At 33.3% G+C, this 26,549-nt stretch overlaps 3 protein-coding genes across 3 annotated transcripts in view; all 3 read right to left on the bottom strand.

Moving 5' to 3' along the window:
- Nucleotides 1-1,966, bottom strand: part of LOC141386633 (odorant receptor 45a-like) — a 5,708-nt gene extending 3,742 nt beyond the window's left edge. The window contains exon 1 of the mRNA XM_073955547.1: nucleotides 1,642-1,966. Within this exon, the coding sequence (XP_073811648.1) occupies nucleotides 1,642-1,966 (325 nt within the window). The remainder of the gene's footprint in view (nucleotides 1-1,641) is intronic.
- A 5,204-nt stretch (nucleotides 1,967-7,170) lies between these two features.
- LOC141405681 (odorant receptor 45a-like) lies at nucleotides 7,171-9,309 on the bottom strand. Its single transcript, XM_073990291.1, has 5 exons — nucleotides 8,893-9,309; nucleotides 8,187-8,367; nucleotides 7,623-8,106; nucleotides 7,388-7,543; nucleotides 7,171-7,318 (listed from the first exon to the last, which is right to left on the bottom strand). Exons 1-5 carry the CDS (start codon nucleotides 9,215-9,217, stop codon nucleotides 7,259-7,261), a joined length of 1,206 nt encoding a protein of 401 aa, XP_073846392.1. The 5' UTR covers nucleotides 9,218-9,309; the 3' UTR covers nucleotides 7,171-7,258.
- Nucleotides 9,310-17,193: 7,884 nt separating this feature from the next.
- On the bottom strand, nucleotides 17,194-26,040 carry LOC141405876 (odorant receptor 45a-like). The gene is made up of 5 exons (XM_073990723.1): nucleotides 25,610-26,040; nucleotides 18,215-18,395; nucleotides 17,667-18,150; nucleotides 17,432-17,587; nucleotides 17,194-17,363 (listed from the first exon to the last, which is right to left on the bottom strand). Exons 1-5 carry the CDS (start codon nucleotides 25,932-25,934, stop codon nucleotides 17,304-17,306), a joined length of 1,206 nt encoding a protein of 401 aa, XP_073846824.1. The 5' UTR covers nucleotides 25,935-26,040; the 3' UTR covers nucleotides 17,194-17,303.
- Between the last annotated feature and the right edge of the window lie 509 nt (nucleotides 26,041-26,549).

Here is a 26,549-nt window from a genome sequence, read left to right as displayed (position 1 = left end):
AAATTTCAGCTAGTTCGATTAAAAATGTTAGCCACAATCAGCAAAATAGCGAAAATCGTGAGGTACTGTTATATGGGGCCTATACCGAAACATGGGCTGATGTTGACGATTTTTACTGAAGAACTTTCGTCACCACTGAGAACCTCAAATGTCATATTACAGCATGTTCGGTTTAAAAATCCTCAAAATATCGAAAATCGGGGGGTACAGTTATGTAGGGGATATACCAAAACATGGACCTATGTTGACAATTTTTGGTGGAAAAGTTTCGTGGCCACAAAGAAACTCAAATATCAAATAACAGCTAATTCGCTTAAAAATTTTAGTTAAAATCCTCAAAATAAAGAAAATCGGGAGGTACCGTTATATGAGGCCTATACCAAAACATGGACCTATGTTGTAGATATATAGTAAAGAAGCTTCGTCACCACTGAGAACCTCAAATGCAGCTATTTCGGTTAACAATTTTAGCCAAAATCATCAAAATACCGAAAATCGGGAGGTACCGTTATGTGGGGGCTATACCAAAACATGGACCTATGTTGCCAATTTTTGGTGGAGAAATTTCGTGACCACAGATAACCTTAAATGTCAAATTACAGATAGTTCGGTTAAAAATTTTAGCTAAAATCCTCAAAATAATGAAAATCGGAGGTGCAGTTATATGGGGGCTATACCAAAACATGGACCTATGTTGACAATTTTTGTTGGAAAGGTTTTTAGAGCACTGAGAACCTCAAATGTCAAATTACAGCTAGTTCGGTTAAAAGTTTTAGCTAAAATCCTCAAAATACGGAGGTACCTTTATATGGGCACTCTACCAAAAAATGGACCTATGTTGACGATTTTTAGTGGAGCATTTTCGTGAATATTGTGAACCTCAAATGTCAAATTGCAGCTAGTTCGGTTAAAATTTTTTGCTAAAATCCTCAAAATACCGAAATTCGGGAGGTACCGTTACATGGGTGCTATAATAAAACATGGACCTATGTTGCTAATTTTCGGTGGAGAAGTTTGGTGAGCACAGAGAACCTGAAATATCAAACTACATCTAGGTTGGCTTAAAATTGTAACTAAAATTTTCAAAAACCAAAAATCCGGAGGTACATGTGGTCTATATCAAAACGTGGGCCGATATAGCCCATCTTCGAACTTGACCTGCCTATGCCAAAAAGACACTCTGTCGCGAAAACATAGCGTTATGGTGGACCCTCGAGTGATTATAACAGACGAACATGGCTATATCGACTCAGAATTTTTATCCTGATCAAGAATACCCTTTGGTGGAGGGTATAAAAATAGACAAAATACGTTCGACCTTCTAAAACGCTTTCGTAGGACGACATACTATAAATTTCGTAAAAACGACAGAAGACCTTATAAAGGTATTCTATAAAAGGAAGGTCTTCCAATGGTCTTTTAAAGAAAGAAGGCACTCCACATGTCTTCCATAGAAAGAAGATTTTCCAAAGCTACTCTCCAAGTTTTTTTACACAAAAAACCAACAGATACCTATCATAAATATTTATTTCGAAGGCTTACGGTACACCTGTCATGCTTAATTGCAAAATTGTGATAAAGCATCCCCATCTTAAATTTATTTAAATTGCAATTGTCTCAAAAATAGTTTTACAAACTTACCATTCATTACATCCTTTTGCAACAAACTGACCATGTCCATAATGTCGCGACGTTTAAAGAAGAAAATCGTCAACTTGGTAATGCAGACCACACCCTGACATACCATCGAAAAGGAGTTAGCAACCGAGATAATATTATTGGCATTCACGTAGGCATAGTGGAAAATTGCCGTGTACTTTAGAAATGTCAAAATAACTAATACAAAAAATAACCAAGGATATTTTAAAATACGTTCAGAGCCATTTTCAGACATCGATTCGATATCAAATCCCAAAGCGGCAAATGCCAATCGTTGCGTAAGAAAATAACGTTTGACAATTTTCATGTTGTTTCTTCTTGTTCTTGTTGTTTTTAACGAAGATCACGACGGAATAACTGCAAAGTATATCCGAAGGACAAACACCACGTACTAAAGGCAACACAAAATATTTTGTGTTGTCATTGTTATGAGAGGCAGATAGGGCCCAGGGTAATGACAGGTTGTGCGTAATTGCAAATGGAAAGCAAATGTTCTTTAATAAGCAGCAACTAAATGCAGTTTTGTTGCATCAACAAACCATACATTGTTAATAATTAAGATGATGGTTTTAAAGTGCCTTGTTATTTCCCCCTCACTGGCACATGGCAACTATGGCCCCCAAAGACTCATGTCTTGATGATACCTGTAGACCAAAACCCGAGAAAAAAAATTAAAAAGAAATTACATCTTGCCAATTATGACCTAGAAGATGAAGTTTATGTGTTCACAATTTTTGTTCTTTCTGAGATGGGCTTCAACTTTGCTTCTCACATTCATTAAAATTTCCTAACGGTTTGGAAGATATAGTTCTGACAAATTGACCCATTTTGACATCAAAGCCTCAAACCGTTGAAGGCCTATAACCGCGAAATTTGATAAGATAAGAATAAACGTCAAGACACGTGTCTTCTCATTTTTGGTCTTCTATCACGCTTTAGTGTGTTGCATAGTGTATTAAAAAAAAACATTTTCAGTAAAAATTTTGAACAAATTTCAAGAAATTTTTGATTTTTTAAAGAAAGAATTGAACATTTTTCGGCGTTTTGTATACAGTTTTTATTTATAAATCCACGGTTCTTGAAAATTCAACAACCGTTCAAATTTCAATCAGCTACACAAATTTGCCTAAGATCTTAGTAAACATCTTTCTGGAACATAGGAATTTTCTAAGAAAGGTTAAAAAAATACTATTGAAAATTTTGTATTAAAATTTTTTTCTTAATAAAAATGTTCCTATAACTCTAATAATTCATAAAATTACAATGGCAAGTATCAATAATGTTTCTATAAAAAAATTCTTAAAATCTTTTCTAAAATAATATTCTAGATTTTTTAAAGAAAATTTGACAAGAAATCTTTTCTTTAAAAAAATTGTCTAGAATTTTTTTTCTTTAAATAATGTTTCAATAAAAAAATTCTTAAAATCTTTTCTAAAATAATATTCTTCATTTTTTATAGAAGATTTTCTTTAAAAAAATTGTCTAGAATTTTTTTCATTTAAAAAATTTGTCTAAATTTTTTTCTTCAAAAAAATAGTCTTGAAATTTTTTTCTAAAAAAATTGTTAGCAATCTGAATTTGTTCTTTCTATAAAAAATTGTCTAAATTTTTTTCTACAAAAAATTGTCTGAATTTTTTTTTTTTTTTTTTTTTTTTTTTTTTGTAGAAGATTGTCTAAAAATTTCTAATTAAAATAAATTCTTCCCCAAATGTTGTATGTAAAAAAATTGTGAAACATTGTTTAAAACTTTTCTAAAAATTTTTAAAAATACCCTTTAAATTTATTTTGAAAATTTTTCTAGTTTTTTTCCATCAGAAAAAACTTCTTATTTTTTTCAATAAACAATTGTCTGAAATTTTCTTTCCAAAAAATTTTTAATATTTTTTTTTTAGAAAATTTAAATAAATTTATTGAAAACATAAATATTAATGAATTTTTTTTCTTAAAAATTGGCTTAGTAATTATAATTCTTAAAATTTTTCTATGTAAAGCTATATTAAAAAAATCCTATAACAATAATATAATAATTGTTCCACAAATATACCATACGGGGCAAGGGAGACTTCTCTCATATCAATGAGTGCACCCCGATTCATATTATCTGAATGATATGGGATCTACTGTTTATCGCCGAGTCCGAACGGCGTGTCTTAAGACACCACTTTGTACAGAAGTTTTACATGGCTGAAATAATCAGGAAACAACAACAATTACTGAGGGTTATTTTGCCACCGTTAAATATTTTGATGTTGACTGGCGGGGGAATCGAACCCACGACCTTCAGCGTGCAAGGCGGGCGTGCATACCATTGCACCAGGGTGGAACCCGTATTCATAATTTTTTTTTATAAAAAAATTGCCTGCAAAATTATTTTTATAAACGATAGTCCTACATATTTGCTAAACAAATTTTGCTGGATTTTTTTTCTATAAAATTTGTCTGAACATTTTTTTATAAACTACTTTCTTATAATTTGTTTTTATATAAAAAATGAAAATTTATTATTCACCAAATTCTTACTTAACAAATTTATAGAATTCAATTCAATTTGATTTTTTTAATAAAAATTGTCGAAGAAATCACAAAAATTGTTAAGAAAATGGTCTATAAAACATATTCGAAAAATTTCCTGACGATATTTTATAATAAATTTTCCTGAAATTTCCGAAAATGTTGCAGTCAAGTTATTGTCAAATTTATCTTTAAAAATTATCTAGAATTTTTTTCTTTAAAAAATTGTCTTGATTTATTTTTTGAAAACTTGCGAATATTTTTTTCTAAAAAGCTTTGAATTGAAAAAAAAAATTTATAAAAATTGTTTAAAATTTTTCTATACAAAATTTTCTAAAATGCTGTTTTTGTAAAAGATTGAATTTTTTTTCAAAAAAATTTTATGGAATATTTTTGTTTTTATTAGAAACCCGTCTCGAGGTTTATTCAAAAAAATTTTTAAAGTTTTTTCAATAAACCATTGCCTGAAATTTTCTTTCCAAAAAATTTCATAATATTTTTTTTAGAAAATTTAAATAAATTTATTGAAATTTAAAGAACATTACTGAAATATTTTTCTTTAAAAAATGTTTCTACTATAAAAAAAATTATTAAATTTTTTCTATTAAAAACTACATTGAAAACAAATAAAATGTATCTTTAGAAATATTTGGAAATTTTTTTATGAAAATTTCCCTGTCTTTTTTTTTTGCAAAAAAATATGAAAATGTCTTTCTATAAAAATTGCCGGAAAATTTCTTATTAAAAGAAATTGTATCTTCAAAATATATTCGTAACAAAATCTTGAAAAACTTTCTGTAAGTTTTTGGTTTTTTTTTTCATTTGAAAGAATTTTCAATAACAAATTGTTTTGAATTTTATTTATTTTGTTTGTGTTTATTATTTTGTTTTTGAATTATATATACATTTCTCGAAAGGACGGTCAACAAATATTATTGAAAAAGTTTTATTTAAATTTTCGTCATAAAAAAAATTTCAAATTTTTTCTATAAAAATTGTATTGAAAATTTTCATAAACTTGTTTCTGTTTGTCTGCAAACTTTTTCTATAAAAATAATCTCAATATTTTTTTTTTAATTTTTTATTCTTAATTAATTTAATTCTCATTAAAATAAATAATTGCTGGAAAAAAATAGCAATTTTCTAAAATAATTCCCATAGAAAAAAATGTGCATACCCAGCAAAAATTCGGATCCATTAGTCATTACGTAACCCTATACAAAGTAATGTAAACAAGCTTCTTTTCCCATTACAAGTAATCTGAAAAGTAATGGGATACTTCTTAAAAATATTACAAGGCAAACCTTCTTACTTTGCTCCTCACTAAGTAATGAGGACGGTGGCACAGTGAGTGTTTGTCCGACTATAAATCCTAGGGTTGTGTGTTCAACGCTCACCGTCGGCGCGCGAGTTTTTTTAATTAAAAAATAACAGTTCGTCGTGCACATGTGCACTGCACACTTAAGTTCTTAAGCAATCCTTAATGTTCGTGTGCGTGGCATAGTATGTAGTGTCTTTGACTAGAAATCAGAGGGTTCGTGTGCTCAACTCGCACAGCGAGCGAAATAAAATAAAGTAAAATAAAGGTGAAAGGTGTGATGAAATTAAAAAAAAATCTCTACATTAACTGTTCTAAAAATAGAATTATTTTCAACTTACTTTTCAACTTCTAGTGGCCATAGAATAACTAGTTATTCTAGTGGTCATAAAATAACTACAAATTGAGTGCGACATGCCCTTGTAAAACTAATGGGGAAGAAAAGGGGTTTGCGAGTAGTTACGGCTGCGAAAAATCCCTTACAAAACCCATGATTTTGGGAGGACTTTTCTTGCTGGGAATATATGTACATTGTAAAGAAATTAGATTTGTTAAAGAAAAGTTTTCATAAAACGTTTGACAAAAAAATTTGAGGTTTTTAAGGATCATTAGAAAAAGACAATTATTTATAAAAAAAAGTTCAAGAAAATTTTTCTTTTTTATAAACAAAATTCTATATAATTTGTATAGAAAAATGTTCAAAATTTAATGTTGTAGCCAATTAAGAATTTTCAAAGTCTATATATCGGGAAGTATACATTTCCGAAGTAAATAATGTATCGTTAAAATCAACCTGTGTTCATTTTTTCAAGAGATGTAACAAAATGAAATTCTTAAATTGTTTTTAAAAAAATTATGATAATATTCTCTATTAAAAATGGTCTTAAAATTTTTACTAAAAATTTGTTCTACAAAAAATTGTCTGAAAATTTCCAAAAAAATGTTCATAAAAAAATAAAAAAAAATATTTTTACTGAATTTTTTAATCGTCTCGAAATATTTTATAAAAGTATTTACCTTCAAATTTTCTCGAAAAATTTTCTTGGAATCCTGAGAAAAAAGCCCTGTCGAAGAACAGCTACTTAAAGAAAACATACAATTTAAAAGAAAAATTTATGACAAAATTTTCCAACCGATACAAGGGGTGTTCCTTAGCAACAAAATGGTGGTTAAAAGTAAGAAATTTCCAAAAAGTCGAAACCCATATCTTGGGAAATATCGACTTCCCCCATATTGACTTCTGTGGTAAAAATTTCAATACGATCCGAGAGGTGACACTTAAAAGGCCGTAACGAATTGCTTTTCTTCCACGTAAACACGTATGACTCAAAACTCTTTGTAGCAGTCGATAAGAAGTTTAAAAATGACTTTGTTTCCTGCACTGATATCGATGATCAACTAGTCGAACGCTTTACAGCACAAGAAAGCCATCTTTATTGTCATCAATTTAACTTATCGGCTATAGTTGTTGCGAATATCTGATTGCTTATCAGACATCAAGCAAATGTTGGTTTGATATCATTGAAACCGAAAGCATTCGATTTCATCTATTCTATTATCTAATCTATTGACAAACATTGGGCATCGAAATTCGCAACTGACGCCAATGTCGATAGAAACTCTGACCTTTTAGGAATTTAGAAATTGCACACAGGGTACAATAGAATTAACATGCACAAAATAGCTTTAGTATATTTAAATTTATTAATTCGATTTTATTTTACTTCAAAATTATTTCTCCTTCATCTTAAAGATATTCCAATCAAATTTCACTCAGCATCGTCTAAAGTTTGCAAGACTGCAATCAAGGAACCGGCTTTTTTAAAGACCTTAAAAAGGAAATAAAATTTTCAAAAACGTTCTTTCATCATGCATAATATCGAACTGGACAAACTTACCCACAGAAACAGACTTAAATCAACTTTAAAGAATACACCACGCATTTCACACGGTCGTTGAGCACGAATCATGGGTAACAGTAATGAGCGTTGTGTGGTGACTGGCAACAGTGACCAAGGAAATGCTAAATAGATTTTTGTTGTCACAAGTTTACTCTATTTTAGAAATAGAAATAGAGAAAAATTACAAATGTTTTCCATAACAAGTTCAATATTTTTTCTTTCACATTTTTACCTCATCCGATATGCGTTGACCATTGTAACAGTATGCAGCCAATTGCATTGAGACAGCTGTAAAAAATAGACCCTGGAAACATAAACTAAACGCCGATTGACTCGAACCGGAGCTATACAAGAAAAATATCGAACAGCAAATCAGCATACTGGACACGACGAACTTGACAAATGCGATGGCACCATAGACGCGATTCAATTCGCCAACCAAATCCAAGGTGCGATTATGAAACTGTATACAATCGCTTATCAATTGTTCTTGTTCCCCGCTCACACCGACTTCACAACCATTGTAGGCAGCACTTGCCCATGCGGCCTGTTGAAAACGATAATCCAACATGTGGAATTGAGCCACAATATTTGTAACCAGCCATGAGTAGAGGGTATCTATGGCTACCGTAGTAAAGACCAAAGTATGGATTCGAATTATATTCCAAACGCAAAGCAAAACATAACCATAACTGGTGTTATAATCCCAAAGGGAACTTACGGAGGGAGGGAAGGAAAACAAAATCAGCAATACTCGTTTTCATTCGATATTTTAATTAAATTTCTACGATCTTACGGTGATGAGACTGGCGGTGCAAAAACAATAACTCCACGCGTTATATATACAACTAATATTCGCATAAATGGCATAACCACACCAAACACTCCCGTTCCATATACAACTGCCGAATAGACAGTGCAAAAGAAAATATCTTTGGCATTTTCTTTCCGAATTATGGCCAGATCCTCTGATTGGGCTAGAAAAAAAATAAGAACAAAAAAACAAGTATAAAAGCTAATTATATTGAAGCTAAAAATCCTCAAAATACCGAAAATCGGGGGGTAGCGTTCTATAGAGGCTGTACGAAAAAAATGGACCTATGTTGACGATTTTTTGTGAAGAAGTTTCGTGACAACTGAAAACTTCAAATGTCAAATTTCAGCTAGTTCGGTTAAAAATTCTAGCTATAATCCTCAAAATACCGAAAATCGTGGGTACCGTTATATGGGGACTATACCAAAACAAGGACCTATGTGAGCGATTTTTAATGGACACGTTTTGTGGCCGCTGAAGACCTCAAGTTTCAAGTTTCAGATCGTTCGGTTAAAAATTGTAGCTAAAATCCTCAAAATACCGAAAATCAGGGGGTACCATTTTAGGGGGGCCATACGAAAGCATAGGCCTATGTTGACGATTTTTGGTGGAGAAGTTTCGTCACCACTGCAATCCTCAAGTGTCAAATTTCAGCTAGTATTGGTACCTATTGGTATTTTGAACTTACCATTGTATACTTCAGTTTGCATCAATTTCACCATTTCCATAATGTCGCGGCGTTTAAAAAAGAATATCGTCAACTTGGTAATGCAAACAACACCCTGACATAGCATCGAAAAAGAATACGCAACTGACGCAATATCATTGGCATTCACGTAGGCAAAGTGTCCAATTGAAATGTACTGCAACAATGTGAGAACAAATAATGCCAAAAATAACCAAGGATATTTTAAAATACGTCCTGAGCCATTTTGAGACATCGACTGGACATCAAATCCCAAAGCAGCAAATGCAAATTTTTGCGTAAGAAAATAACGTTTTACAATTTGCATGTTGTGACAGTTGTTGTTGTTATTATTGATGATGTTTTCAGCGAATATCAATATGGCTTAAAACTACATCCAAAGGATATAACCGACGTACTAAAGGTAACACAAAATAGTTTGTGTTGTTGTTCGTGTTCGAAAGAAAATAGGGTCAATGTTAAGGGTAATCGTAATCACATATTGTGTGTAATTGAAAGAAAATCAAATATTTTTCCAATAAGCTACAACAACTAAATGCAGTGTTGCTGCATAAGCAAGCCATAAATTTATATAATTAAAAACATGTGTGCATTAATATTGTACTTGACATATGCAGGACGAAACAAATATAATTGCATATTTTTTAACCATGCAAAAATATATTATTTTGAAAATACCTTTTTTAGATCGAAGTTATATGAAATCTTTTGCTTAAAAAATCCAAGTTTTTCAATTTGTTTTCTTAAAAAATCTAAGTTTCCTAAAATTTTGTACTATAAAATTTTCCGAAATCGTTTTCTTAACAAATTTTAAATTTTTCATCGTTTCTTGAATTTTTATACCCTACACCACTATGTGGTAAGGGGTATTATGTCATGGTAGAACAAGAAAAGGTAGCAGCAATACCCAGCTGACTGAACTGGGTTGTAGTGTTAGTGTCAAATTCCATTCGACATTTTATGTATTTATTTCTATGTTCGATGTATATTAGGGATATATATTTTTGAAGAACAAATTTATTCATCAGAAAAAAAAACTATTTCCCATAAAGACGGCTTCATATCATAGACATGCAACCTCCTCCAGGTCCGAACGACATGCCGCACACTAAAACACCGCTTATAGAGGCGGTACAATATTTGTTAATATGTGTGGTATTTTCTTAAACTTGAAAATAATAAAGCCCTAATAAACATGTGATTTTTTGTTTTCAAAAGCAAATGATTGAAACATCTTCTCTTTTTTCAATGAATTACCAGCTACCCGAAACATTTTTGCAAGTATTCTACTTTCTGCGAGAAATTATGCATTTAGTGGAATGATATGGAAACATTCAAATTGAAAATCTAATGAGTTTTCATTCATGTTTTCCAAAATATTCAATCAAATGTGAAAAATTATTAGTTTTTTAAATTCCAATAATTTATAGACATTTCCTTGTTTTGTTTACATTTACGTTGACACTAAGGTTTACAAACAAAAACAAATTCCTTTGTGGTTGTTGTTCGAGTTGTATTTGTTGTAGTATTAACTTTACCTTGTATTTGTTCTACCATGGGTATTATGTATTAGTGCATTTGTATGTAACATACAAAAGGAAGCGAGATAGACCCATAGTTCCTTCTAGGGATATACATAGAATCACTTCCTGAGTCGATTTATGCATGTCCGTCCGTCCGTCCGTCCGTCCGTTCGCAACATACAGGTCGCATTTGTTGACCGATTTCGCTGAAAATTGGGGAATACAATTTTTTTAGCCGTCGGAAGATCAAGTTCGAAGATGGGCTATATCGGTCCAAGTTTTGGTATAGCCCCCATATATATTTTCGGCCGATTTCACGTATTTTCTGTAACACACACGCTATATATGTCCGATTTCGATGAAATTTGGAATGTGTGACTGAATTTGGTCTAAAAATAAATGTGCCAAATTATATCGAAATCGGTTCAGATTTGGATATAGCTCCCATATATATGTTCGCCCGATTTCACGTATGCGATGTACCAATCACGCTATATACGCCCGATTTTAATGAAATTTGGAATGTTTGACTGAATTTGGTATAGAAATAAGTGTGCCAAATTATATAGAAATCGGTTCAGATTTGGATATAGCTCCCATATATATTTTCGGCCGATTTCACGTATTTTCTGTACCAAACACGCTATATATTTCCGATTTCGATGAAATTTGGAATGTGTGAATGAATTCAGTCTAGAAATAAATGTGCTAAATAATATATCGAAATCGGTTCAGATTTGGATATAGCACCCATATATATTTTCGGCCGATTTCGCGTATTTGCTGCTCCAAACACGCTATATAAGTCGGATTTCAATGATATTTGGAATGTGTGACTGAATTCGGTCTGGAAATAAATGTGCCAAATTATATCAAAATCGGTTTAGATCTGGATATAGCTCCGATTTATATTTTACATATTCACAGTGGTGTAGGGTATCATATAGTCGGCCCCGCCCGACTTTGATCCTTTCCTTACTGGTTTTTTTTTTTTGTTTTTTTTTTTTTTTTTTGTATCATGACAGAATCTAAACCGTATCAAAATATATCTGGTTTTAAATCAATTATTGAAAATTTTAAAAAAATCGAAGTTCTAAAAAATTTTTAAATTTTTTTTTAAATCCAAGTATTTGTTATTTTTTCGTAAAAAGGCTTTTCTCAAAAGTTTGACTTCTTTTTCTGAATTATTTATTTATTTTTTTTTTTTTTTTGATTTTACAAAAGTGGAACTTTGGTGGCGTTTTTAATAGGGATAGGTGCTACAATTTTGTTTTTTTTTTTTCAAAATAGTCTGGCTTTATCCCATTGTTGTTGTTTTAATATTTTAAAACAACTAATTTATTAGTGGAAAAAGTTTGGCATTGTTCACCAAAGGGTAAGACAGGGAAGACTAATTTCGATCCTCGCCACAGGCTTTAATCAGCTCCGTTCTTTCTTGTTTGCAGATATTCACACATTTCTTGAAAATAATATTTTTAAAAATAAAAAAATTTCAATAAGATTTCTTAAAAAAATCTACAATTTTTAAAAACGTTGAATTAAACAATTTAAGTTTTTAAAAAATTGTTTCAAAAATACAATTTTTTTTTTCTTAAAAAATCAACTTTCTTGAAAATATTTTTCTATTAAAAATCAATGTTTTGTGAAAATATTTTCTTTAAAAGTTTACGTTTATTAACATTTTTTCTTAAAAATCCACAATTATGGAATTTTTATACCCTCAGCATTTATGCTAACGAGGGTATATCCACTTTCATACGGGCAAAATGTGCCTCATCGAAATAATGGTTTTAGACCCCAAGTATGTTTGGACAAAATGTGTTTCAGACAATTTGGAGTTGATTTAGCAATGTCCGTCTGTCTGTCTGGCTAGAGCGCACGATAACTCTCGAACGGATCAACAGATTCGTTTCAAAATTTGGCCTTCGTAATATTATGTCCAAACTTAGTTTAAGTTCGAAAATGGGTTATATTGGTCCACTCCTTGCGGTACCTCCCCCACAAAAGTTCGGAAATGTTCGGTGTTAAAGGAGTAATCGATTTGACCCATACTTTGCACATCGTGAAATTTCTATCAGACTTAGATGAGGTTCCAATATGGACTCAATCGGTCCACGCCTTCGGGTACCTCCCCCACAAGATTTCGGAAAAGTTCAGTTTAAGACCTCCTCTCGAATCGTTTTAATTTTTGTTCTAACAACTTGTGTTCCCTGCCCCCATACGACGCTATATGTTTCATCGGGGAGAAATCCATACTTCCTGAGAAAATAGCCTGAAAGTTACAAAAAAACCCCTATGACACCGTGTGTAGAGGTTGGAGCGCAAGATAACTCCCGAACGGATCTACCGATTCGATCCAAAATTCGGCTTTCGTAATATTTTGTCCAAATTTAGTTTAAGTTCGAAGATGGGTTATATTGGTCCACTCCTTCCGGTACCTCTCCCACAAAAGTTCCAAAATGTTCGGAAAATTTGTGGGCATGATTACTCTTGAAGGGGTTAACCGATTTGGTCCATACTTTGCACATCGTGAAATTTCTATCAGACTTAGATGAGGCTCCAATATGGACTCAATCGGTCCACGTCTTCTGGTACCTCCCACACAAAATTTCGGAAAAGTTCAGTTTAGGACCTGCTCTCGAATCGTTTTGATATTTGTTGTAACAACTTGTGGTCCCTGCCCCCAATACGATGCTATAAGTTTCATCAGGGGCAAGTACATACTTCCTTATAAAATAGCCTGAAAGTTACAAAAAAACCCTATGAAACCGTGTGTAGAGGTTGGAGCGCAAGATAACTCTCGAACGGATCAACCGATTCGGTTCAAAATTTGGCTTTCGTAATATGATGTCCAAACTTACTTTAAGTTCGAAGATGGGTTAAATTGGTCCACTTCTTCCGGTACCTCCCCCACAAAAGTTCGGAAATGTTCGGAAGATTTGTGATCACGATAACTCTTGAAGGGAATAACCGATTTGGTCCATACTTTGCACATCCTAAAACTTCTACTAGACTTAGATGAGGTTCCAATATGGACTCAATCGTTAAACTCCTTCGGGTACCGCCCACACAAAATTTCGGAAATGTTAATTTTAGAACCTGCTCTCGAATCGCCTTGGTGTTTGTTGTAGCAACTTATATTCACTGTCCCCCATACGAAGTTAGAAGTTTCATCAGGGGCAAGTCCATACTTCCTGAGAAAATAGCCTGAAAGTTAAAAAACGCCTATGACACCGTGTGTAGAGGTTGGAGCGCATGATAACTCCCGAACGGATCTGCCGATTCGGTCGAAAATTTGGCTTTCGTAATATTATGTCCAAACTTAGTTTACGTTCGAAGATGGGTTATATTGGTCCACTCCTTGCGGTACCTCCCCCACAAAAGTTCGGAAATGTTGGGAAATTTTGTGCGCCCGATAACTCTTAAATGAAGTAACCGATTTGGTCCATACTTTGCACATCGTGAAATTTCTATCAGACTTAGATGAGGTTCCAATATGGACTCAATCGTTAAACTCCTTCGGGTACCTCCCACACAAAATTTCGGAAAAGTTCAGTTTAGGACCTGCTCTCGAATCGCCTTGGTTTTTGTTGTAGCAACTTGTATTCACTGTCCCCCATACGAAGTTAGAAGTTTCATCAGGGGCAAGTTCACACTTCCTGAGAAAATAGCCTGAATGTTGAAAAAACCCCCACACAAAATTTCAGATAAGTTCACTTTAAGACCTGCTATCGAATCACTTTGATTTTTGTTGAAGCAACTTACATTCGCTGCCTCAATTACGATGGTAAAAGTTTTTTCAGGGGCAAGTCCATACTTCTTGAGAAAACAGCCCGAAGGTTGTAAAAACCCCCTATGGCACCTCCATGGTCTATGTCGGTCCATTCCTTTAAGAACCTTCTCCGCAAAACTTTTGAAGTTTAATCCTAATCATCGATTTGGTCCATACTTTGCACATCCTGAAACTTCTACAAGACTTAGTTAAAACTCCTTCGGGTACCTCCCACACAAAATTTCGGAAATGTTTTTTTTTTAGAACCTGCTCTCGAATCGCCTTGGTTTTTGTTGTAGCAACTTGTATTCACTGTCCCCCATACGAAGGTAGAATTTTCATCAGGGGCAAGTTCATACTTCCTGAGAAAATAGCCTGAAAGTTAAAAAAAACCCCACACAAAATTTCGAATAAGTTCACTTTAAGACCTGCTATCGAATCACTTTGATTTTTGTTGAAGCAATTTGCATTCGCTGCCTCAATTACGAGGCAAGTCCATACTTCTTGAGAAAACAGCTCGAAGGTTGTAAAAACCCCCTATGGCACCCCCATGGTCTATGTCGGTCCATTCCTTTAAGAACCTCCTCCGCAAAACTTTTGAAGTTTAATCCTTATCAACATTTTTCTCGGTTCAAAATTTTGAAACCCCCTAAATTTTTTTTGGGAAAAAAGTTTTTCAATTTACCCAGGCTGAGGGTATATCTCGGTCGGCAAAGCCGACTGATACTTTTTTACTTGTTTTGAAAAAAATTATTTTGAATTGTATTTTTTTTTGTAATTGTCTGAAATTTTTTTCTGAAAAATTCCTGATTCGAAAACTTTTTATAAAAAACATAATTCTAAAGAAATTTTTTTATAAACTGAATGTTTTTACTATAAAAATTGAGGAATATATTTCCTTTGTGGAATATATGGCACGGACGAAATTTATAATTTTGAAGCAAATTTGTCGGTGATACCGCGATTTACCCCTTAAAATTGTCTTTAGTTAGAAAATTTAAAGTATTTTGATCTGATACGATCATATTTTAAAGGAGTTTTTAAACGTTTTTTAAAAAACGGACCAAAAAGACCCCTTTAGTGACTCGCATGAGGGTTAATTTTTTTCATAAAAATATACCCTGCATTGTTGTCAGTAATATTGCCACAGACACTTTATACCTAAAATGCAAAGATTCCAAGGAATCTGAAGTCGAATATTTAAAAACCTGTAGAAATGGGCGGAAATTGTCACGCCTATTTAGGTTACTTCCCGACGAAAACTTTCAAAACGCCGATACACGTGCCTTCTTTTTTTCGGTCCTCTTTCATAATCTGTGCGGCGTTATTTGTAATTTTAAAAAAGTTCGATTTTGTTGTACAGTGTTATTTATGGAATTTTCAAGGTCTATATCTCGGGAAGTATACATTTCCCAGAAGAAAATAATTTATCGTACCAGTATAAAAAAATATTTCTATTTTTTTCCGGGAGGGGTTACTAAAGACGGAGTTACTAAAACTATAAAGAACTTCCAAAAATGTCTCGAAATTTTTATATAAAATGATTTCTTAATTTAAAAAAGTTCTTGAAAATATTTTCTATAAAACTGTGTTAAAACATTTTTAAAATGGTTTGAAATTAAAAAAATAGAATAATTATTAATGTTGTTTTTTGTTTAGCGTTAAGACCTTTAGATTTGAAGCAAATAAAAAACAAGTTTTATTGCTATTACTCCCGACGTTTCGTCGCTTTTTTGGCGACTTCTTCTGGGGAATTCGTAATATTAATTTTAAGACGAGTTTACATTGAACTATAACTAGAACATATAATAAACTATTGGACAATATAAGCTCGTGCTATGGAGTTGCAATAAAGTGAAACTGCCTGTGATATTAATTTTTAAGTCGTTTAGTTTATTATATGTTCTAGTTATAGTTCAATGTAAACTCGTCTTAAAATTAATATTACGAATTCCCCAGAAGAAGTCGCCAAAAAAGCGACGAAACGTCGGGAGTAATAGCAATAAAACTTGTTTTTTATTTGCTTCAAATCTAAAGGTCTTAAAGCTAAACAAAAAACAACATTAACAACAAACATTGGCCAAAGAAGAAAAACAACAAGAATAATTATTTTTTTAATTTTCTAAATTTTTTATACATTTTTTAAGAAAAACTTGAATTTTTTAATTGTCTAGATTTTTTTAAAATTTTTGAGAAAATGTTTTCTTGATAAAAATTTCAAACCGATTCTAGGGTGCCCCTAATCAACAAAATGTGTTTAAAAAGTAAGACATTTACGAAAAAGTCAAAACCCATATTTTGGGAAGTATCGACATTGCCACCGTGGTGCAATGGTACGCACACCCGGTGGCAAAATACCCCTCGGTAATTTTGGTGACATTTCCTGAGTATTTCAGCCATGTAAAACTTCTCTTCAAAAGTGGTGTCTTAGACACGCCGTTCGGACTCGGCGATAAACTGTAGGTCCCATATCATTGAGCTAATATGAATCGGGGTGCACTCATTGATATGGGAGAAGTCTCCCCTGTCCCGTTGTCATCAAAATAACAACAAATACTGCCCGCTAAGAATTTCAATTCGATTCGAGGGTTGTCGCTAAAACGACACTATTTCCCGTAATCAATTTCTTTCCTCCCATATAAACAGATTGTATCCCATGTGATTACTTATCAGACATTAACGATTCTCAGTGTAAATATTCTGACATTTAAAACTGACTGACATCGGGCGACAATCCGAGTAGTATTTTGAAGCTGGAATAATTCGATCATGTTTCCTTATGGTGCGTGTATGCTAGAATTCAGAATTATATCTAAAAAATGGTAGTAATATCCTTATGAAATTTGAGGCGATAGCATTCGATTTCACATGTGGCGGATTGAATTTCGCAATTGCAGTCAAAATCGTATCGGCTGTCCCAATATTACTTATAAGTAGGACTTTTTGACTCTTCATAAATGGAGAAATTTCAGACAAGATACAACAGAATTAACATGCGCAAAATAGCTTTAAATATTAATAGCTTTAAATTTATTAATTCGATTTTATTTTACTTTAAAATTATTTCTCCTCCATCTAAAATACATTCGAAACGAATTTCACTCAGCATCGTCCAATGTTTGCAAGACTGCAATCAAGGAACCGGCATTTTTAAAGACCTTAAAAAGGAAACACAATTTCAAACACGTTTCTTCATCACGCATAACATGGAACTGGACAAACTTACCCACACAAACAGACTTAAATCAACTTTAAAGAATACACCACGCATTTCACACGGTTGCAGAGCACGAATCATGGGCAACAGTAATGAACGTTGTGTGGTGACTGGCAACAGTGACCAAGGAAATGCTAAATAGATTTTTGTTGTCACAAGTTCACTCTATATTAGGAAAAAAAAACAAATTTATTCACAAATGTTTACCATAACAATTTCAATATTGTTTCTTTCACATTATTACCTCATCCGATATGCGTTGACCATTGTAACAGTATGCAGCCAATTGCATTGAGACAGCTGTAAAAAATAGACCCTGATAAAATAAACTAAACGCCGATTGACTCGAACCAGAACTATACAAGAAAAATATTGAACAGCAAATCAGCATACTGGACACAACGAACTTGACAAATGCAATGGCACCATAGACCCGATTCAATTCGCCAACCAAGTCCAAGGTGCGATTATGAAATCGTATACAATCGCTTAGCAAATGTTCTTGTTCCCCGCTCACACCGATTTCACAACCATTGTAGGCAGCAGTTGTCCATGCGGCCTGTTGAAAACGATGGTCCAACATCTGGAATTGAGCCACAATATTTGTAACCAGCCATGAGTAGAGGGTATCTATGGCCACAGTAGTAAAAACCAAAGTATGAATACGAATCATATTCCAAACGCAAACCAAAACATAACCATAACTGGTGGTATAATCCCAAAGGGAACTTAAAAGAAAATCAGCAATAATAGTTTTCATTCGATATTTTAATTAAATTACTACAAACTTACGGTGATGAGACTGGCGGTGGAAAAACAATCACTCCACGCGTGATATATACAACTAATATTCGCATAAATGGCATAACCACACCAAACAATCCCGTTCCAGATACAACTGCCGCATACACAGTGCAAAAGAAAACATCTTTGGCATTTTCTTTCCGAATTATGGCCAGATCCTCTGATTGGGCTAGAAAAAATAAGAAAAAAAACAAGTATAAAATATTAAGTTTAAGCTAAGATCTAAAATCGGGGGTACCGTTATACGGGGGTTTTACCAAAACATGGACCTATGTGGACAATTTTTGGTGAAGAAGTTTCGTCACCACTGAGAACCTCAAATGTCAAATTACAGCTAGATCGGTTATATATTCAAGCTAAAATCCTCAAAATACCGAAAATCGGGGGTACCATTTTAGGGGTGCCATACCAAAGCATGAACCTCAAGTGTCAAATTTCCACTAGTTCGATCAAAAAATTTAGCTAAAATCCCCAAACTACCGTAAATCGGGAGGTACCGTTATATGGGGGCTATTTCAAAACATGGACCGAAATTGACGATTTTTGGTGGAGAAGTTTCAGGCCACTGAAAACCTCAAGTGTTAGTTCGCTAGTTCGGTTAAAAACTCTAGCTAAAATCCTCACAATACCGAAAATCGGGAGGTACCGTTATATGGGGGTTATACCAAAGCATGGACCAATGTTAACGATTTTTAATGGAGACGTTTTGTGGCCGCTGAAAACCACTGAAAATCTCAAGTGTGAAATTTCAGCTAGTTCGGTTAAAAATTGTAGCTAAAATTCTCACAATACCGAAAATCGGGAGGTACCGTTATATGGGGGTTATACCAAAACATGGACCAATGTGGACGATTTTTAGTGGAGAAGTTTCGGTACCACTAAGAACCTCAAATGTCAAATTTCGGTTAAAAATTGTAGCTAAAATCCTCATAATACTGAAAATTGGGGCGGTACGGTTATATGGGAGCTATTCCAAAACATGGACCTATGTCGACGATTTTTACTGGAGAATTTCAAATGTCAAATTACAAGTAGTTCGGTTAAAAATTCTAGCTATATGGGGGTTATACCAAAGCATGGACCAATATGGACGATTTTTGGTGGAAAAGTTACCTGGCCACTGAGAACCTCAAATGTCAAATTACTTCTAGTTCGGTTAAAAATGTTAGCTAAATCCCCAAAATACCTTAAATCGGTAGGTACAGTTATATGGGGGTTATACCAAAACATGGACCCATGTTGACGATTTTTGGTGGGGAAATTTTGTGACCGCTGAAAATCTCAACCGAACTAAAAATATTAGCTAAAATCCTTAAAATACCAAAAATCGGGAGGTAGCGTTATATGGGGCCTATACCAAAACGTGGATATATCTTGGTAATTTTTGGTGGAGAAAGTTTTTGGTCATTATGAAACTGAAAAAAATGTAGCTAAAATCCTCAAAATACCTTCAATCAGGGGTACCGTTATATGGGCGCTATGCCAAAACGTGGACCTATCTCCATCATTTTTGGTGCGGAATGTTTTTGACCTTTTTTGATTGGAGCCAATTTGGGAGGAAAATTTAGCAAAAATCCTCAAAATATCTTTAATCGGTAGGTACCGTTATATGGGGCCTATATAAAAACGTGGATGAACCATTTTTGGTGCAGAGGTTTGTTGACCTCTTGAAACTCCAGCTGCCAAAAAGAAGCCAATGGAGGCGGAAAATGTAGCGGGAATCCTCAAAATACCTTAAATCGGGAGATACTATCTTGACAACTACACTGTACAACAAAATTGAACTGTTCTTAAAATTACAAGGAACCCCGCACAAATTATGAAAGAGGACCGAAAAAAAGAAGACACGTGTATCGTCGTTTTGAAAGTTTACGTCGGGAAGTAACCTAAATAGGCGTGGCAAGTTCCGCCCATTTCTACAGGTTTTGAAATATTCGGCATCAGATTCCTTGGAATCCTTGCATTTCAGGTATAAATGAAAAAATTAACCCTCATGCGATTCACTAAACGGGTCTTTTTGGTCCCTTTTTTCAAAAACGTTTAAAAACTCCTTTAAAAAGTGATCGTATCAGACCAAAATATTCTACAAAATTATTTGCCGTAAAATTTTACCATAGGTCCTCGAATACACTAAAACTCTAAATGGTACCTTAACGCCAGGAATCTGCCAAAAGTAAAATCACGTTTTAGGGTTAATGTTGGTCTTTATCTGAGTTTATTAAGTTTTTTCCCACAAAACTTCATTCCAGATAGAAGATGTCAAAGACAAAAATATTCTCCATCAAATTTATGTGTACGATAGATGTACCAAAGGGTTTTTGGAAAATCGTACTATAAGTGTACGAAAAGTACTGAAATGTACAAATTTTGGTACCATTAGGTATCATGTGAACGGATAGAGCTAAAAGCTTGAAATTTGGAATGATAATTAAGGTTGAGAACTAACGATTATATAAGGAGTTCTTTTCTGGTTGTGAACTCATGTATACGAAATGTACTAAATGGTACTAAATTTGGTACAATTTCTATTGTGGGTGAACGAATAGAGCTGCAATCATGAAACTGGAATTTAAGATTACTTCAGGAATGTAGTCTTGAGATATGGAGATATTTTTGGAAATGGATACTTATGTGTACTATGTATGTATATGGATACTTATGTATGGTACTAAATTTAGTACAATTTGGATTTTAGGTGAACGAATGGAGCTGGAATCCTGAAATATTGAATTAAGATTATTGTTGGAGTTTAGGATTGAAATGTGGAAAATCGTACTTATGTGTACGAAAAGTACTAAATGGTACTAAATTTGGATTTGAGTGAACGAATACAGCTGGAACCGTTAAATTTAGAACTATGATTACTCTTGGAGTATAGGATTGAGATATGGAAATAGATTTGGAAATGGGTACTTATGTATACTAAATGGTACAAAATTTAGTACAATTTGGATTTGTGTGAACGGATAGAGCCGGAATCCTGAAATTTGAAATTAGGGTCAATTGTGGAGAGTAACAAAGAAAGGTTTTTGGAAACTCGAACTACAAGTGCACGAATAGTACTAAATGGTACTAAATTTAGTACAATTTGGATTTGGGTGAACGGATAGAGCTGGAATACAAACATTTGGAATGAGGATCACTGATGAAGAGTAACAATGAAACGTTTTGGGAAATTCGAACTATAAGGGTACGAAAAGTTCTAAATGGTACTAAATTTAGTACAATTTTGATTTGGGTGAACGGATTGAGCTGGAATCCTGAGAGGTAGCTAGCTCGTAATGTGCACGAAGCAGTACTAAATGGTACGGAATTCGCTACAATTTGTATTTGCGTGAACAGATTACTGTTGGAGTGTAGGATTGAGGTAGTTTTGGAAATTCGTACTTATGGAAAAGTGCTAAATGGGACTACATTGGCTATAATTTGGGTTTATGTCAACGGATAGAGCTGAGATATAAAAGTACATATTGGAAAATCGTGTACGAAAAGTGCTAAATGGTACAAAATTTGGTACCTTTTGGTATTTGCTATATGGTATAGAATGTTGTACAATATGTGATTTTGTAAAGGTTAGAACTAGAATTTTGAAATTCGGTATTAGATTAGCAATTGGTGTTTTGAGTGGAGGTAGGGAGGAGGTTTTGAAAATTCGCACTTATTTATACAAAAAGTACTAAATAGTATTATACTGGGTTTCAGGGCAACAGATAATGCTGGAAAAGTGAATTGGGGTTAGGATATATGTTGAATATAAGGAAGTAATTTTTTGAAACGTATACCTATGTGTACGAAAAGTTGGGTAACATGTTGGTGCCAAACCATTTTGGTATCAAAGACATAAATACAACTAAGACTTGACAAAATGCATGCAACAAAAAAATGTTTACGAAACTTTGTATAGAAACATTACCCTTAACAGGTTGCAGTTAATTCAAAATCGCAACCAAGGAGGAACATTTCATGTAATGGTATCAGAAACGAAATTTATTAATTCAAGGATCTATTCAAGAATAATTCTATGTCAATTGGATCGGTAAATTCGGTTAAATACGTAAAACTGTATAAAAGAAAAAAATGTTATATCACCATATGGTGATATAACATTATGTTAAATTCAAAAGCCATTCACTGAAGAATGATAGCAAACAAAATGTCTTATCTTGTTGTATTTATGTCTTTGTTGGTATTGTGTAAACAGTTAATGTACAAAATTTGGTGTTGGGTGTAGGAACAAAGCTGGGATTATATAATTTGGAAATACGCTATTTGTACAAAAAGAAAAAATATTTTTTATGAAGATCACTCTAAAATTTGAGACAAAGTCCTGAGTTTGAAAAATTGATGATGTTAACGCCAAGGCGTTTCTAAATAATGTACTGAAATTAAGTAGTCAAACGTGAAGTATCTTTTCAAAAAATGTTTTTTGTTCCTACCGCTTTGGTATGTTAATTTGAAAACGTGGTCCAATGCGACAATTTTGTTAACTAGAAGTTATTTACCTCCTGATAATAAAGAAGCCTACATTAAAATGACTCCAAAAAATTGTCCGTTATATACGGTTGACATACCCGTGCAAATTAAGTACAATTTTTTGTAAAAAAAATTTCTAACCTTTCATGCCACAAATTCCGAATTTCGGTTGGAAAATGTGCAGAAGATCTTCAAAATACTCTAAATTTTCAAAATATCTCTTCTAATAAACGTGGATTGAAGTGGACAATTTTTAAATTAAACTTTTATATCCTCTGAGTATTCAAGGTCCAAATTTAAAGAAAATTGTACAATATAGAGTTGTTCTTTTTTTAAAATACACTAAGTCGAGAGGTACCGTTATATGGGGATATACGAAAACGTGTAAATTCTGACTACAATCGAAAAAATATTGGTAATAAAAATAGGTCTTAGTACAACAGAATCTCCAGTATTCACCATTCCCGTATTAAATATTGTTTATATATATTTTGTTCCCTTTCCGCATACGAAGTAGCGGGTATTTGATAGTTTCCTTTATATTTTGCTGTGGTGATGCTGCTCATCAGGAAAATATTTTAGTAAATTTTCAAAAAAAAAAACAAGTAAGCAAAGGCTATAGTCGGACAGGGCCGACCATACGATACCCCACACCACTACCCTGCGAATTAGCTTTCAGCAAATCAAAGTTTCCACCTGAAATTTGTCGTTATATGTCCACGTCTTCATATAGCTCCCATAACCAGAACCTATCGATTTTCTGTACTTTGAAGGTTATGGTCTCAATATCCCTCCGAATTGGCTGAAATTTGGTATTAAGTCTTCATTGGGGGTATTAAACTTTCCATCTGAAATTTGTCGGTATAGGTCTAGGCGTTCATATAGCTCCCATACAACGAAAGCTCCCCATTTTCGACATTTTGAGGCTCGACATTTTGTGGCTCTGGTTACAGATTTCTCTATTTTATTGACTTGTCTGAAGTGAATTTCAAACAGAAAAATGTACACGTAAACATTTTAGAAGATATTATTGAAATATATGTAGCATACGAAAATATGTGAAATACAGAAATTTTCCATATGCAAAAATAATATTTGCATATGCTTAATTTATATATTTCGCATATTTTTGCATATGTGATATATTTCGATTGGAATTTAATTAGAAGTCAAAAATATGCAAATTTTACAAAAATAGGTGTTGGATAAAATTCCACTGTCTACATATCATTGAGCTGATATTAATCGGGGTGCTCTCATTGATATGAGAGAAGGCTCCCTTGTCCCTAGTGGAATGTTTGTGGAACAATTACATATATACAGTACATTTTAAGAAATATTCTTAAATTTGAAAATTGCCGTTGTTTAGCAATTTCTGCTACATCTTTAAATTTTGAACAATTGGACAGGTAATATGATAGGGTTCCACGCAATTTGTAAGAACTGGGAATTTGTCTGCCATGATAGAGAAAATTTGTAGCATGGGAGGAAGATGTGGTTCTCTTCACAAAACTCATTATATCTTAGGTAGTAGGTCCGTTACCAAGCACACATATTTTTGCAATTTTCATCAGAGGAAAGATCGGTAGTTAATTTTTCATATATAGGCGACTTTGCCGGTCTATGACCTCCAGGGATTCAAATATGGACCAAAAATAAAATGTTTTTATTTAGCATACAAAAGTAATGGTCCATTGCACCCGCTAAATAATATCAGATCATCATCAAAAATTGTAGGCATCTTCTTCGACCTAAACCCCTACCTCGTGCAAAATTTCGTGACTATTGATCTATAATTGCGACCTCTAGTATGCTTTTGATTACATTACAAGCAAAACACTGGATATATTAGGCTGTAACTCTGTTATCTGACCACATAAATCAACATAATTGGCATTAATTGAAAGGGCTAGAGTTGTCCTTCCAAATATTATTTATGTGGGCGGAATGTGTGGTCCAGGAATAAAGATATTACCGGTATATTAAAAATTTTCACAATTTTCACACAAAAGTTGTGGTCCATTTAACCCTCTAAACATCATCCGGTCACCATTTCAAATTGCAAGCTTCTTCTTTGTCATATAATCTTACATTATTTAAAATTTCGAGGCGATCGGACTATAATTGCGACATACAGAGCTGCTACAAAATCGGATAAAAAATTGGTTTTTGGTCCATTTCACCCGCTAAATATTTCTCGATCATCACCAATAAGAATAGGGATCTATTCTGATCTGGACCCGACCTCCATACAAAATTCGTGACGATCGGTCCATAATTGCGGCCTGGAGCGTGTTTACAATTTATAATGGACAGACGGACGGACGGACGGACGGACAGACACACATCTCAAAATCGCTTTATCTCGTCGAGATATGAAGATTGGTATACCACATTGGGGGTCTCCGACGAATATTTCGCGGTGTTACATGAATTTTTACCAAAACAAACTTATAATACCCTTTTCCACATTGTGGTATAGGGTATAAAAACAGTTCCAGAAATATTGCGATTTGAAAAAGTCGAATTCTGTAAAAACTATGTGCAAAGAAATACTCATAACTTCTTTAATATTGGTCCAAATTGAACAAATCTTTTTTGTATTTTTTTGTTGTTTTATCGGCTATCAAATACAAAATAGAAAAGATTTTTCACAATGGACTTGGATGCAATTTTCGCGAGTTAATATTTAAAATAAATGTTTATCAATGATTGTACTCTCCGATTTTCTTGAAATTTTTATCGTTTTCCTTCTTTTGTCTGCAAATTCCGAGGATATATATTGAATGTTCAAGTTGTTCTGTTGGCCTTATTTCAAACACCTGCCGAACACTTGCTGTACTTATTTTTAAGCACCACAAATTTAAATTTACTTAAATTTCAAGTGCCCTATTTCTATTTTGAACTTACCATTGAATACTTCAGTTTGCATCAATTTCACCATTTCCATAATGTCGCGGCGTTTAAAGAAGAATATCGTCAACTTGGTAATGCAAACAACACCCTGACATAGCATCGAAAAAGAATACGCAACTGACGCAATATCATTGGCATTCACGTAGGCAAAGTGTCCAATTGAAATGTACTGCAACAATGTGAGAACAAATAATGCCAAAAATAACCAAGGATATTTTAAAATACGTCCTGAGCCATTTTGAGACATCGACTGGACATCAAATCCCAAAGCAGCAAATGCAAATTGTTGCGTAAGAAAATAACGTTTGACAATTTGCATATTCTTTCTGTTGTTGTTGTTGTTTTTATTGCTGATGATGTTTCCAGCGAATATCAAAATGGCTTAAAAGTATATCCAAAGGACATACACAACGTACTAAAGGTAACACAAAATATTTTGTATTGTTGTTCGTATTGAAAGCAGATGCGCGCAATTTTAAAGGTAATCGTAATCAAATAGTGTGTAATTGAAAGAAAATCAAATATTTTGCAATAAGCAACTACTAAATACAGTGTTGTTGCATAAGCAGGCCATAACTTTATATAATTAAAAACATGTGTCCATTAATATTGTACTTGACATATACAACACCAGTAAAATATAATTGCATATTTTGATAACTATTTATTAGTTCATATTTACAATTACATTAGGCAATTTTCCTTGCAGCAATTGTCAGTTTGATGGAGAGAAGGGTGAGGCATATGGTAACCCTTTGCCTCTCAACACCCTCTTTTACCTACAAAGTGTCAATTGCCGCAAGGAATATTGCCTAATGTAAATATGGACTTATATGGGGTCAAAAACCATTATTTCGATGAGGCACATTTTGCCCGTATGAAAATGGATATACCCTCGTTACCATAAATGCTGAGGGTATAACAAATCCACAAT

The sequence above is a fragment of the Musca autumnalis genome, unplaced genomic scaffold (assembly GCF_047663935.1).
Source record: "Musca autumnalis isolate F117 unplaced genomic scaffold, ASM4766393v1 scaffold_5, whole genome shotgun sequence".
Lineage (NCBI taxonomy): Eukaryota > Metazoa > Arthropoda > Insecta > Diptera > Muscidae > Musca > Musca autumnalis.
Note: the sequence above shows the minus strand (reverse complement) of the source record. Positions and strands in the feature narration are given on the sequence as shown.

Coding starts and splice junctions, on each gene's coding strand:
- LOC141405681 (XM_073990291.1), bottom strand. CDS start 9,217: ATGCAAATTGTAAAACGTTATTTTCTTACGCAAAAATTTGCATTTGCT. Junction 8,368..8,892: donor GCAAACTGAAGTATACAATG/GTAAGTTCAAAA, acceptor TTTTTTTTCTAG/CCCAATCAGAGGATCTGGCC. Junction 7,319..7,387: donor ATTTAAGTCTGTTTCTGTGG/GTAAGTTTGTCC, acceptor TTCCTTTTTAAG/GTCTTTAAAAAAGCCGGTTC.
- LOC141405876 (XM_073990723.1), bottom strand. CDS start 25,934: ATGCAAATTGTCAAACGTTATTTTCTTACGCAACAATTTGCATTTGCT. Junction 18,151..18,214: donor CCACCGCCAGTCTCATCACC/GTAAGTTTGTAG, acceptor TTTTCTTTTAAG/TTCCCTTTGGGATTATACCA. Junction 17,364..17,431: donor ATTTAAGTCTGTTTGTGTGG/GTAAGTTTGTCC, acceptor TTCCTTTTTAAG/GTCTTTAAAAATGCCGGTTC.